Here is a 13,543-nt window from a genome sequence, read left to right as displayed (position 1 = left end):
GTTTATCCACTATACTATCTTTAATCAGTGCTTCAACCATCTTTCCAGGGACAGACGTAAGACTCACAGGTCTGTAGTTGCCCGGTTCTCCTCTTGATCCTTTTTTGAAAATTGGTGTGACGTTCGCTATCTTCCAGTCGTCCGGTATCTGTCCAGTTCTAATTGAAAGGTTGGCAAGTTTTTGCAAAAGCTCTCCAATTTCAACCTTCAATTTTTTTAAGACTCTCAGGTGAATTCCATCAGGTCCAGGGGATTTGTCACTTTTAAAATTGTTAATCTGGTAGTATATCTGATCCAAGTCCACTTCTACTGTGGTGAGGCTGTGCTCTATTACTTCTTTGAACACTTTCACCGCTTCTGGTATTGTTGCGGCGTCCTCCTTCGTAAAGACAGACGCAAAGAAGGAATTTAGTCTGTCTGCAATTTGTTTATCTTACTTGATGTACCCTTTTCTTCCCTGGTCATCCAGCGGTCCCACTGCCTCTTTTGCGGGTTTTATTCCTTTTACGTATCTAAAGAAGAGCTTGAAATTTTTGGCCTCTTCCGCTATTTTCTCCTCATAGTCATAGGGCAGGCAGGAGAGATCAGGGCAGAGCCCTGACAGCACTGGCAAGAGGCTGCTTCTCCTGTCACTACTGTCAGGGTCTGCGCATGAGCGGGGATCGCACATTTGCGATCCCTGCTTGCAAATGGGGGCATTCCTCTGATCACCCCCATTTGAATATTCTTCCTTAGTGAATCACTCGTACCTGCCTGAATCGGATACGGATTGGTCCGATTCAGGCAGGTTAGTGAATCTAGCCCATTGTAGCTAAGCAAATTATCTTGTGGTTTACAATTTTCATCTGATATGCGGGAGTGGGGGAACTATGTTCTTTCATATGCCTGAAATAGGTTCTTGGAGGCTTAGATGACCCTCCAAGTCCAGTACACCCTTTGTCCCTAACGTAGAGCTCTGTTGTGAGCTGGTTCGGCTGGCATTCTTTGTCTCCTAGCTCTTCTAACTTGGTCTGTTGTAAACATGGCCTTTGTATATACATGTCGGTTCAAATATATAATCTAGCACAGTGTTTAGACTGTGGCCATGGAAATGTAGGATAGATATTACAGCAGGAATGAAAGGGTTGCAGTAAGGCTGCAGTGGCAGTGAATAGTCTCCTCCTACATAAGTTTCAGTGGTAGTTAATGGGATGCAAAGTGTTTGAACAGTCTGTTTAACCAAAACTAGGATTTTCTACAAGAACTAAACTAAACTAAAGCTTAACTTTATATACCAAGTCATCATTCTGAGAAGGCTCAACTCAGTTTACAGCAATTAAATAAACAGGGAATGATTTACAAATGATAAATAGAAGATAATAGCAAAATTTCAAAAGAGCTAATTTTAAAAATGTTTGGCAAAGAGAGAAGTTTTTAAAGATTTACGGAAAAATTAAAATGAACTAGAACTCCTTTAAAAAAAAGGGGAGATCATTCCAGAGTTGAGAGAGTTTAAAGACCAAAGATTGACTGAAGATCTTGACTCCTTTAATCTCTTTTTTAGAAGGAAGGGAGAGTTTAAATTGTTGGATACCTCTTGCAAAGGAGAATCGGTAAATGTTCCAAAATAAAGGAATAAGAGGATTAAAGATACCATGTAGAATTTTAAAAGAAATACAAGCGCATTTCAATTGAATTCTAAAATAAACCGGGAGCCAACGAAGACTCTGAAGCAAAGGGGTCACATGGTCAAATTTACATTTTCCAAAGATCAGCTTCGCAGCAGTATTCTGAAAAATAAAACTTTGCACTGATGGAAGGTGGCCCAGAAAGGACAAGAGGCATTATGGCATCACAATCTCAGTTCTGGACTGTTGCTCTCTTTGGGGTTCCGGAATCTTGATACTCTTTGGGTTTTGGCCAGATACTGGGAACCTGGATTGGCCACTGTAATAACAGGCTACTGGGCTTGATGGACCATTGGTCTGACCCATTAAGGCTAGTCTTATGTTCTTATGTTTTCTGTCACCTTACAAACCCTGAATTTTTGCTGTTCTGTCACTGACTTATCACCTCTTCTAGCTCTGCTCTCACCCACCCAGCCCTCTCTGTTTCTCAGCTTGCCCACCTCTCTCCTGTGAGAAGGTTATTGGAATGCTTTCAGGTTTCCTTATGTATATATACTAGTTTTTTAGCCCGTTACATTAACGGGTACTAGCAGCCCTTCTCCCTTCCTTTTACCTCCCCCCTGTCCAGCAGTAGCCTTTCTCCCTTCCTTTTACCTCTTCCCTGTCCAGCAGCTCCCCTTCACTGCTCCCCCTGTCCAGCAGTAGTCCATCTCCCTTCCTTTTACTTCCCCCCTGTCCAGCAGCATCCCTTCTCCCTTCCTTTTACCTCCCCCCTGTCCAGCAGTAGCCTTTCTCCCTTCCTTTTACCTCTCCCCTGTCCAGCAGCCCCCCTTCACTGCTCCCCCTGTCCAGCAGTAGTCCATCTCCCTTCCTTTTACTTCCCCCCTGTCCAGCAGCACCCTTTCTCCCTTACATTAACCTCCCCCTGTCCAGCAACAACCCTTCACTGCTCCCCCTGTCCAGCAGTAGCCCTTCTCCCTTCCTTTTACCTCCCCCCTGTCCAGCAGCACCCCTTCCCTGCTCCCCCTGTCCAGCAGTAGCCCTTCTCCCTTCCTTTTACCTCCCCCCTGTCCAGAAGCACCCCTTCACTGTTACCTGGTTCCCCTGTCCAGCATCTGCTAGCCCGAGCAGCCTCGGGGCTTTTGCTAGGCCGGCCCGCCTCACATTATCAAAGTGGGCCGGCCTAGCCCAAATGCCCCGCGATTGCTTAATGAAACCGCGGCTGCTTCCGTTGCTGGTCTGGCCTCAGGCTGAGGCCTGGACATTTGCCGTTCGTCGAGGCGCAGACTGGCTGGGGTGTGGGAAGCGTATGCGCATGAGGACGGAAGCCGATAGAGAAACCGCCGCAGGGTCCTACTGCACATTCAGGAGCACGGCACCACAGAGGCCCAGCACCATGCGCGCTAAGGGTATTATTATAGTGGATTGCCATTTGTCAAGATTTGCTTGCTTTTGATTGGAAGAAAAAGGGTTACCTTTGATAGCTAATCAAACAATGCATTGAGTTAGTGCAATGCAAAGCTATCATCTGTATTCCTTTTGTTTTATTTCTATATATCATGTTATTCATAATCTCAAGTTCTGTTCTAGAACTGGTTCCGAATTCTTTCACAGTTATAGCTGTCCATTAATTAAGCATACGCTGGAAGTGCGCGTTTTCAGTTCCAAATGATGTTCTCGTGACTTTACTTCATTCAATTGCAGCAGGACTCTAGACCACACCAAATGGTTTCTAACTTGGTCTCAGAGAGCTGGGCCTTGACTCGCTTTCACTTGCTCGTGTCGTTGTCTGCAGGAGAAGCCATACCAGTGCGCCGAGTGCAACAAAGCCTTCAGCCAGAAGCGAGGCTTGGATGAGCACATGAGGACGCACACGGGTGAAAAACCCTTCCAGTGTGACGTGAGTGACGCTTTCTTTCTATTCACACAGCTCTTACGTTTCAGGTGTGCTTAGACCCGCCTTCTTTTTTGCACACTAGGCAGAGCTGCTCAGGCCACGCTCAGCCAAGTGTGTATAATGACTATGCATGAGCCAGATTTCTATACCACCAAGGAAACAGCACATTCACATTATCTCATATAGATTTATTGTGGATATCCTGAAAGCCTTACTACTACTAATCATTTCTATAGTGCTACTAGACATACGCAGCACTGTACATGAAAACACAGAAGAGACAGTCCCTGCTCAGAAGAGCTTACAATCTAGTCAAGACAGACAGACTGAACAAGAAGGTGCTCAGGTGGGTGAACGACAAAGGGAAGGATAAGACAGATGTTGGTGCTTAGCAGGTGGCTTGCAGTTTGGAATTGAAGCAGCTGCAAAGAAGTGGGCTTTGAGTCTGGATTTGAAGACTGCCAGAGATGGAGCCTGACGCATCGTCAGGCAGTTTGTTCCAGGCATGTACAAAGGTAGAAGGGAAGGAGTCTTGACTTGTCTGTAGAGGAGAAAGGTGCATATAAGAGAGTTACCCAATGAGCGGAGTGCCTTGGGAGGGTGGAGAGAGCTGTGGAGTAAATACATTTACAGGTCAGTAAGAGGAGTTTGAACTGTACAGTAGAGAATGACACGGGGAAAAAATCTGTCCCCGTCACCGCCCCGTCACCGGCCCACCATCCTCTGCACCGCCCCGTCACCGCCGTTCCCTTCACCGCCCCGTCACCTTCACCGCCATCCCTTTCACCGCCCCGTCACCGCCACTGCCATCCCATTCACCGCCCCGTCACTGTCCCCGCTGCATCCATATAAGCCTTAGTACTGTAATATTTAGCTTATTCCTTTCTTATAAATCAAAGTTCCTGCTGCTGAACTAGAGAAAGAGATGTTCAGCTGGCAGGGCTTTGTTTATAAATTTTTATCAACACAACTAATATACTATTTTATCCTAAAGCAAAAAATAAATAAATAAATATAATTTTTTTTTTCTACCTTTGTTGTCTGGTTTCTGCTTTCCACATCTTCTCATTCAATTCCTTCCATCCACTGTGTGTCTTCTCTCTGCGTCTTCCATTTGCTGTTACTGTGCCTCTCCCTTAACCCCCCCCCCCCCAATTGGTCTAGCACCCATCTTCTTCCCTCCGCTCCCCCATAGTCTGGCATCTGTCTTCTTCCCACTCTGTCTTCCCCATTTCCCTTCAGGGTCTGTTCCTCTCTACCCTCTTTCAATGTCTGTTCTATTCCTTTCTACCACCACCCTTCCCTCCCTCCTTTACCATCTGTTCCTTTCTACCACCCTTCAGCTCCTCTCGCGTGGCCTATGTATCTACCTCCCTCTCTCTTATTTTCGTGGCATGTTACAATGTAATTTGTGCAAGCCGCTGGAGCCTGCGAGCTCTGTTCTTGTCCCATTCCCACAAACCATCTCGCTTCTGTGTTCCTATTTTCCCCATTTCTAATATCTCTCCTATGTATTTGCCATTGCCCCCCCCCCCGTGTCCATATACCATCCCCATGGCATGTCTCCTTTATGTCTCTGTCCCTATGCCCCATGCACATAATTTCCCCTCTTTCTGTTACCTTCCTCTGTCCAGATTTCCCCTATCTTCCTCTTCCATACCAGCGTGTCTTCTTTTCAACCCCATCTAGCTTCTTTCCTTCTTTCTCCCCCTCCCCCACCCTGCTTCCAGCATCTGGCTCACCTGCCTGTCTTTCCCTTTCTTTCCTGCTATGGGATTCTTTCTTTCCCTCTTCATCCCCTTGGCCCAGAATATTTTTTCCTTTCACTCCCTCCTTCCTAGTATGAGCCGGGAACAAACGCGATCTCATGGTCTAGCAGCCCCCACCTACCCGATCGCAGCGTTTAGCCAGCTCCCTTCCTCCACCTCATCTTAAATTCTGAGTTTGCCGGCTTCCTTTTTCCCTGAGCCGCACGTGTTTAAAAAGACGCTCACGCGCAGCTGTGCGAGTCCATCAAGCTTCTCCTCTCCTGCAACTTCCTGTTTCCGGTTGCGTCAGAGGAGAAGCTTGATGGACTTGCGCAGCCACGCGTGCACGGCTTTTTGAATCCGTGCGGCTCAGGAAAAAGGAAGCCGGCAAACTCAGAATTTAAGGTGAGGTGGAGGGAGGGAGCTGGCTAAACGCTACGGGCGGGCGGTGGCTGCGGGGGCCGCGCGATCCTTAATGCCTCACTGCGGAGACAAGACCATTCACCGCTCCAAGGGGGGTGAATGGTCTTGTCCCCGTCCCCGCAGCGACTGTTATTTTTCATTCCCCGTTTTGGCGGGTTAAACGCGGCTAGCTGCGGGTAACCGCCACCGTGTCATTCTCTACTGTACAGTATGCGGAACGGACTTGAGGAGAGGGCGTAGCGACATTTCTAAACACATTGAAGGGGAGAGAGATGGTGAGAGGCAGGTGGCAGGAGTCTACAGTCAAGAGGTGATGATTTTAGCGGTGTTGTAGAGAAAGAAATGGCCGGTTTTGGCCGTCTGTTGGGGTGTGCAAGACAAAAGCGCAAAGACAAGCGCAAGACAATTGAGCTCAGGACAACTTAGCTCAGGACAGTTGCGCGCAGCGAACTACAACCCATGCGCAGGAAATGTTTAACACAATCACTGGTGAAAACCCCACAGCAAAAGTTAAAGACCAGGAGGGGGGAGACAGGAGGGATGAAGCAGTTTAGCTTGGATCAGAGGAATAGACGCTGCGGGAAGAAGGCACTAGCGGCAACAGACCACAATAGAAACCTGCACCCATTTACCTTGCGCTGTAAAGTCCTGCACGCATCTGACTGCGTGCGTTTGTGCGCATTTCTCTTGTGCACTAATGATTATGAACTGGCCAGTATCTGCTAGCAGTAAAAAGAGCTACATAACCTTAGCGTGAAACATATTTTGCTCTCTCTCTCTCTCTCTCATCCAGAGTTAGTATAGTTAATGTCCCTGTTAGTAATGTAAAGCTGTCAGGAAAATGTAAATCAAACACCTTTGGAGGCACATCAAGGCCAAATGGCCCATCCGCAGCATCCACTTTCTCCTCCTCCCACGTGCCTTGAATTCCGACACAGTCTCTGTCTCTTCTGGGAAGACTGTTCCATCCCACCCTCCATATGCACTCCCTCCCAGAGTGGATACAAATCAGATTTTTAAAAGAAAATGCTTTCTATAGATAATTTTCTGTTTAAGATATAGACCAAAAGTTATTCATCACGAAATAAGGATCCATTTTTAATGATCTAATCTAATGTAATGTATAATTTATGCCTATATAGGTTCAGGGCGACTTACAATGCAAAGAGCCTATGGGGAGTTGCAGGAATAGAATAAAAGTTATACAATCCAAGAATACAAGTAGGCAGGTGTAGGAAGAGGCGGCCTGAGGTCCATCAGACATTGTTGTCCAAAATGTTCGTAGACTCTTCCAGGTTTAGGTGAAGAAGGAGTTGAATATGCATTTGCATTTCATTCCTTTAGGTGAAAAGAGGATTGTGTAGCATGAGGCTGTTTACATCCTAGATAATAAGCTAGCCGCGCATGCGCACTCAGACCTGCGTGATCTATGATCCATGATCTGTGATCCATAGGTCCGTGGTCAGAGTGCGTATGCGGCGGCCAGACAAATCGGGAAAGCACAGCACAGCCGGCGACTCCCCCCTCCCACCCTCACTCACCGCCAAAACCACCACCGCCAAAGCCTCCTCCTTCTCGCCGGCTCACCCGCGTTTAAATTGAGAAAAGCGCTGCACCGCGCTAACACTGGCTTTGCTGTCCTCTGCGGCCCGCCCTCTCTGACTACTTCCTGTTTCTGCTAGGGTTAGCCGCAGTGGATAGAAGACGCCGAAGCCAGCGGTAGTGCGGTGCAGCGCTTTTCTCTCAATTTAAACGCGGCGGCTGGGAAGGGGGCGGCAGGAAATGCTGCTTCTGCACAGGGAAGTGTGTGTGTGGGGGGAAATGCTGCTTCTGCACAGGGAAGTGTGTGTGTGGGAAATGCTGTGTGGGGGGAAATGCTGCTGCTGCACAGGGAAGGGCAGGAAATGCTGCTGCTGCACAGGGAAGGGTGGGAGGGAAATGCTGCTGCTGCAAAGGGAAGTGGAGGGGACGGAGAGGGAAAGGGAGCCTGGGAGCAATCTTGGTTTGCTTTGGGGAGGGGAGACAGAAGGGGGCCATGGAGAGACAGGCAGGCAGGCAGCGCATTAGAACGAAAGACAGCAGGCAGGAAGAGAGACAAAAAGAAAGAAGGACAGACAGCGGGAGGGAGAAAGACAGAAAGAAAGGAAGAGAGAGACAGGGGCAGGGAGAGACACAGAAAGTAAGAAAGAAAGACAGACAGACACATATATTCTAGCACCCGTTAATGTAACGGGCTTAAACACTAGTCCATTCATAATGTCACAGACATGCTTTAAATCAAATCCACCCTGCTCCATCCACATCTATCCAAGTCCCCCCTGATGGTACAGACTATTTTCCCATAATTTTGTTCATAACGTTATGAGCGATTTGTACAAATTTGAACTGCCAGATATCTGATAGCATCTGTGGCCCAATGAAAAGAAAACCTTCTTTAGAGGTGAATGTCTTTAAAGCTGCCGTTTTCTCCATATTTATTTGAAACACCTCTGAATTGTTTAAATTCCTGTAGAACAAGTGCTAGAATCAGGATGTGTGTGGATCATGCTGTTTTATTATGGATCTCTCCTCTCTTTACCCCCAGTTGTCCCTTTGGATTTTAATTCTCTCAACCAAGAGTAATAGGGATAGTGGACAGTCCCCCCCTGTTGACCAACTGACAAAAATAACCCCCTGTAATGCCTGAAACCAGCGCCTACAGCTGACCCAGTATCACTTCTGGGCGCTTTATATTGTCATGAGGAAGCACTTTCTGCTGATCTAGGAGCCAGGATTTTACACTGACATTCGACAGTTAGATGGGTCTGTAGGACCATCAACTCTTTTCTCTCTCTGAGAAGAACTGTGATGCCTGCCTCCCAACTCGCCAGGAATGCAGGTCGAGCTTTTTAAGGCCTATTTTTTGACGTGAATTGCGCCTAACGCCACTTCTGCGGTTAACCATGCTTACGGCGCCTTGAAAATCATTTTGAAAGCTGTTTTATAACTTAGGCACCATTTGTAGAATACGGGCCTTGATGCCTCGCTCTTGTATACTTCAGTTCTTTGACATCTATCATTTTGGGTTTTCTGATTAGCTTATTGCTTTGAGAAATATTCACTTTAATGCACACTCAGGAGTTCTGCGATATTTATCAGCTCCTCCCATTCTTAATTTACATGCATGGAATATTGCTGCTCGTTGGGTTTTGGCCGGATGCTGTGGCCCTGGGTTGGCCGCCGTGGGAGCGGGCTACTGGGCTTGATGGACCATTGATTTGACTCAGTGGGGCTATTGTTATGCAGCGTCATACCCGGGTGGATTGTTTGAAAATATGAATGGTTGTAATTTTTCTTTTCACCCAATTCAGGTTTGCGATTTATCCTTTAGTCTGAAAAAAATGCTGATCCGACACAAGTTGACCCACAATCCCAACCGGCCCATGGCTGAATGCCAGCTCTGCCACAAGAAATTTACCAGGAATGACTACCTCAAAGTGCACATGGAGAACGTCCATGGAGAGACGGACAGCTGACCAGCCAAAGCCCCGTTACCTCGGAACTGAATTGGACGGACTTTTCAGCAAACTAATGGCAGGCATCAGGCCTTTAATTGAGGACCACAAGGTAATTGAAAGTCAGAATCAACCCAGTCTGACTTGGATCTAGTCTCATGTCATTATTGCAATATTTCACGTGTCTTTAGAAAAAGCTCAAGGCAGAATTGAATAAAACCTTTCATTGAATAATGTATAAAATGTAGCTCACAAATAGCAAAAAAAAAGAGGAATGGATGGAAAATCTACAATATACTAGAAAACAAATCACTCCATTTGATCAATACACAGCAACGCCAAGTATTTGAAAGCCTCAGAGTTCCCACTCTCTTCCACCCAAGCATCACTTGCAAAAAACTTTGACATATAACTTATTACTGGCAGGTGGAATCTGAAAATAGTCAAAACTAACTAGAAAAACCAAGCTAGTTAGGAAAGAGCCAGGCCGACAATCGTTTTGTGGCTTTTAAGCCACTGCTTCAGGGCCGTGACACCAACGCTCCAGACTCTCGCTTTGCTTCCACACTTTCCAGATGCATCACGTGTCTTGGTGCCATCCATAACCAAGCTGAGTGTAAGCACCAAGAAGGATTGTTTCTCAAGCTTGCAAGTATTGCCAAGGTGGGGAGAACGAGAGGGCACTCTCTAAAGTTGAAAGGAAATAGATTCCATACAAACGTAAGGAAGTTTTTCTTCACCCAGAGAGTGGTGGAAATCTGGAAAGCTCTTCCGGAGGCTGTTATAGGGGAAAATACCCTCCAGGGATTCAAGACAAAGTTGGACAAATTCCTGCTAAACTGGAACGTACACAGGTGAGGCTGGGCTCATTTAGAGCACTGGTCTTTGACCAGCGTGAGCGGACTGCTGGGCACGATGGACCACTGGTCTGACTCAGCAGCGACAATTCTTATGTTCTTAGTTGACTCTCCAGTCATTGGGGCGGAGAAGGTCATCTGTGCAGCGCCATCTGGTGGCTCCGAGTGCAGGATCTTCCAAAGCCATTTGAGTCTCAGCGTCCAGGTAATGATTCTGTTGAAATGGGAGTAAAACATGGAACTCTTCCCCTATAGAATCATTATATTTGCAGTGAGAAAGAGCCACGTTGGGGGACACTGACTGCCAGTGACCTGTAATGGTTAGTCTGTCATTGTAAATTAGGAGAAATAAAACTGTCCACCGCATGAGAAGTATTTAGATAACGCTTCCGTTTTACAATCACTTACATCTTAGTCTAGTGGGCAGCCACTTACCTCTTTCCCTCATCTCTTCTCATAAGAGAGTATTACACACCAATAAAGTATTATGATCCTCTTTTGAAATAAGTTTTTACTCTGTCTCTATGTAAAGGCATTTAGAAAATGTGTCAAGAAAGGTCTTATTTTTAAGGGTTAGGGCAAACGAAGGTGTGAATTGTGACTGGGTCACCAGAGATTTTACAGCTCACTAGTGTCGCACTTTTGCTCATTCCCAGTAAATATATATATATATACACACACACATGTATTTTCCTATTGATTTGTAATGGAAACTTATTTTAATGACTCTAGCTTGTGTCAAGGTCAATAATAAAAGTGAAAAATATAGTGTTTGTTTTGTCCTTAGAATTATTTATATACTGTATAAACCGAAAGCATCAAATCAAACTAATAGAATAAAAAGTCATCAATTATCCAATCTTATTTTAAATACGTATCTCTCAAATAGCCAAGATTTCAGCAGACAAAGGAATCCACAGAGGGGGAGCAGCTAAATGGAAAAGTTGTTCTTATCAATGCAGAAGAAACTAATTCTAGTTTATTCAAATGAAACAATTGAATGGAAACATGACGTGGTCACAATCCAACAAAATCTGACAAGTATGGTGGACATTCTCCGGACAAAATTTTAAACACTAGATACAAGATTTTAAATTCAGTTCTTGCAACAACACGTAACCAATGCAAGTTGTGCAAAAGTGGGGCAGCCCTGTCAAATTTGGATTTTTTTCTAAAATTACTTTTGCTGAAGGTGAAATACAGAAGATTTTCTGCGATCAAAAAAAAAAAAAATTTACAGCAATCTAATTTAGAGTGAATAAATGCTGATAGAAGAATCTGAAGATTGTTCCAAGATATCAGCTGAATCTGACATAAAACATAGCTGTAGAAAAACAGAGTTCATCAGATGTTAATTAGAGAATGGCACAGGGTCAAATTTTCCCCGTCCCCGCGGAATCTTTTCCCTGTGAGCTCAGTCTCTGACCCTGCCGCATTCTTGCAAGCTCTGTCCTCATCTGCACAAGCCTCAAACACTTTAAAATGATAAGTTTTTTAGGCTTGTACGGTTATAGAGGAGCTTGCAGGGATGAGACAGGGAGATTGAGATCCCATAAGGAACAAGAACAAATTTGTCCCTGTGTTAGGTAGGGCTGGTCTCAGGGCACTGGTCTTTGACCTGAAGGCCGCTGCTGGGCGCGATGGACCACTGATCTGACCCAGCAGTGGCAATTCTTATGTTCTTATGTTGTACTTGAGAGCTACCATCTAAAGCTCGATTATGCCCCCCACCTGGAATACTGCGTCCAACACTGGTCGCCGTACATTAAAAAGGACATAGTACTACTCAAAAGGGTCCAGAGAAGAGTGACGAAAATGGTTAAGGGACCGGGGGAGTTGCCGTACAACAAGAGGCTAGAGAAACTGGGCCTCTTCTCCCTTGAAAAGAGAAGACTGAGAGGGGACATGATCGAAACATTCAGGATATTGAAAGGAATTGACTTAGTAGAGAAAGAGAGATTGTTCACCCTCTCTGAGGTGAAGAGAACCAGATGGCACTTGCTAAAGTTAAAGGGAATAGATTCCGTACAAACGTAAGGAAGTTTTCTTCACCCAGAGAGTGGTAGAAATCTGGAACGCTCTTCCGGAGGCTGTTATAGGGGAAAACACCCTTCAGGGATTCAAGACAAGGTTGGATAAGTTCCTACTGGAACAGAGCGTACGCAGGTAAGGCTAGACTCAAATAGGGCACTGGTCTTTGACCTAAGGGCCTCTGGGCACGATGAACCCCTGGTCTGACCCAGCAGCGGCAATTCTTACGTTCTTAATAAAGGGTTTACAGTGGGACACACAAACTTCTTTCCTCCAACCCAATGCAGAGAAGATTTTTCTGGGTTTAATTTCAACCTGTGAATGAACATATTTAAAAATATAGTATTCATAAATTAGAATGTATCTTGCAATGAATCCTTTACAGGGAAAACAATTTTTACATCACCATAGAAAAAAGAATTCAGCCCCATATTTTTAGATTCCGTGCTAAGGCCAGGAAAAATATAGCCATTTAGCAGTAATAAAATTGCCTGGGGATGTACACACAGGGCAGTGTGGCCAGAGCCTATTCAATAATGGCATCTGGGCCCGCAGAATCTGTTATAAACAACTAGCGTAAGCTGGTTTCAGCTCATCATACTTTGGATCAATGCCTAACCATGAAAGACCAGGTAGACTCCTTAATCAGAAAGGGATTCTTTACTCTCTGGAAACTCAGATCCATTAAAGCTTATTTCGATACATCGGCATTCAGAACCCTAGTCCAATCCCTTGTACTAAGTCTACTTGACTACTGTAACGTCGCTTATTTAGCAATTTCCCAAAAGAATATGCAACGTTTACAATTGATGCAAAATGCAGCAGTCAGACTGATCTTTGGGCTGAGGAAGTTTGACCACGTGACACCCTACTACCGGCAGCTGCATTGGCTGCCAATGGCGGTGCGCGTAAAGTTTAAATTTGCCTGCTTCTGCTTTAAAGCACTACACGGACTTGCCCCTAAATACATAACTGACCTTTTCTTCTTCTCAGCCAACAGACACAAGAGAAGCTCACATTCCAATTTCATTTCCCCCCCCCCTCTCTTCTCTCTCCCCTCTATAGCGATTAACTTGTCTTTTGATCACTCTCTCCTCAACAATGAATTTCCTGTCCTATTAATTCTCTTTCTTCCTCCCCTCTTAAAGTCAATTCAATTTGTTACCTTTGCTTAATCTTCTGTAAACCACATAGAACTTCACGGTATTGCGGTATATAAGCTGTTATTATTATTATCATACATTAGCCATAGACCATCCTGGCATACTGCGGGCATGTACAGTAAGTGGCAGCACCGCACACGCCCTATCCATGTGAACACCCTTTCCAGTGACACGCTACACCCCTTACCAGTGTCCTGCCCTCTCACTCACTTGTAGCGTTGCTCTTAGAAAGCCCTGGAGGACGTGGCATGCGGTTTGTGTGGGAGCAATGCTTAAATGTGTAAAAGAAACTGAAGGTATGTGGAAACCTCCTTTGGAAGAGA

General features: G+C 45.5%; 1 protein-coding gene across 5 annotated transcripts in view; it reads left to right on the top strand.

The window, feature by feature from the left end:
* The window catches only part of PRDM5 (PR/SET domain 5), a 192,377-nt gene extending 182,425 nt beyond the window's left edge, over positions 1 to 9,952 (top strand). For 3 of the 5 annotated variants that reach the window (XM_033938221.1, XM_033938203.1, XM_033938213.1), the window contains 2 exons: positions 3,403 to 3,507; positions 9,026 to 9,952. In XM_033938221.1, coding sequence (XP_033794112.1) covers positions 3,403 to 3,507; positions 9,026 to 9,190 — 270 coding nt within the window. In that variant the 3' untranslated portion in view covers positions 9,191 to 9,952. Of the gene's footprint in view, positions 1 to 3,311; positions 3,508 to 9,025 lie in introns of all 5 variants that reach the window. The other 2 variants (XM_033938238.1, XM_033938229.1) reach the window with 2 other exon arrangements.
* Positions 9,953 to 13,543: the final 3,591 nt, after the last annotated feature.

Source organism: Geotrypetes seraphini, chromosome 1, assembly GCF_902459505.1.
Source record: "Geotrypetes seraphini chromosome 1, aGeoSer1.1, whole genome shotgun sequence".
Classification (NCBI taxonomy): Eukaryota; Metazoa; Chordata; class Amphibia; order Gymnophiona; family Dermophiidae; genus Geotrypetes; species Geotrypetes seraphini.
This window is presented reverse-complemented; position numbering and strand designations above follow the sequence as displayed.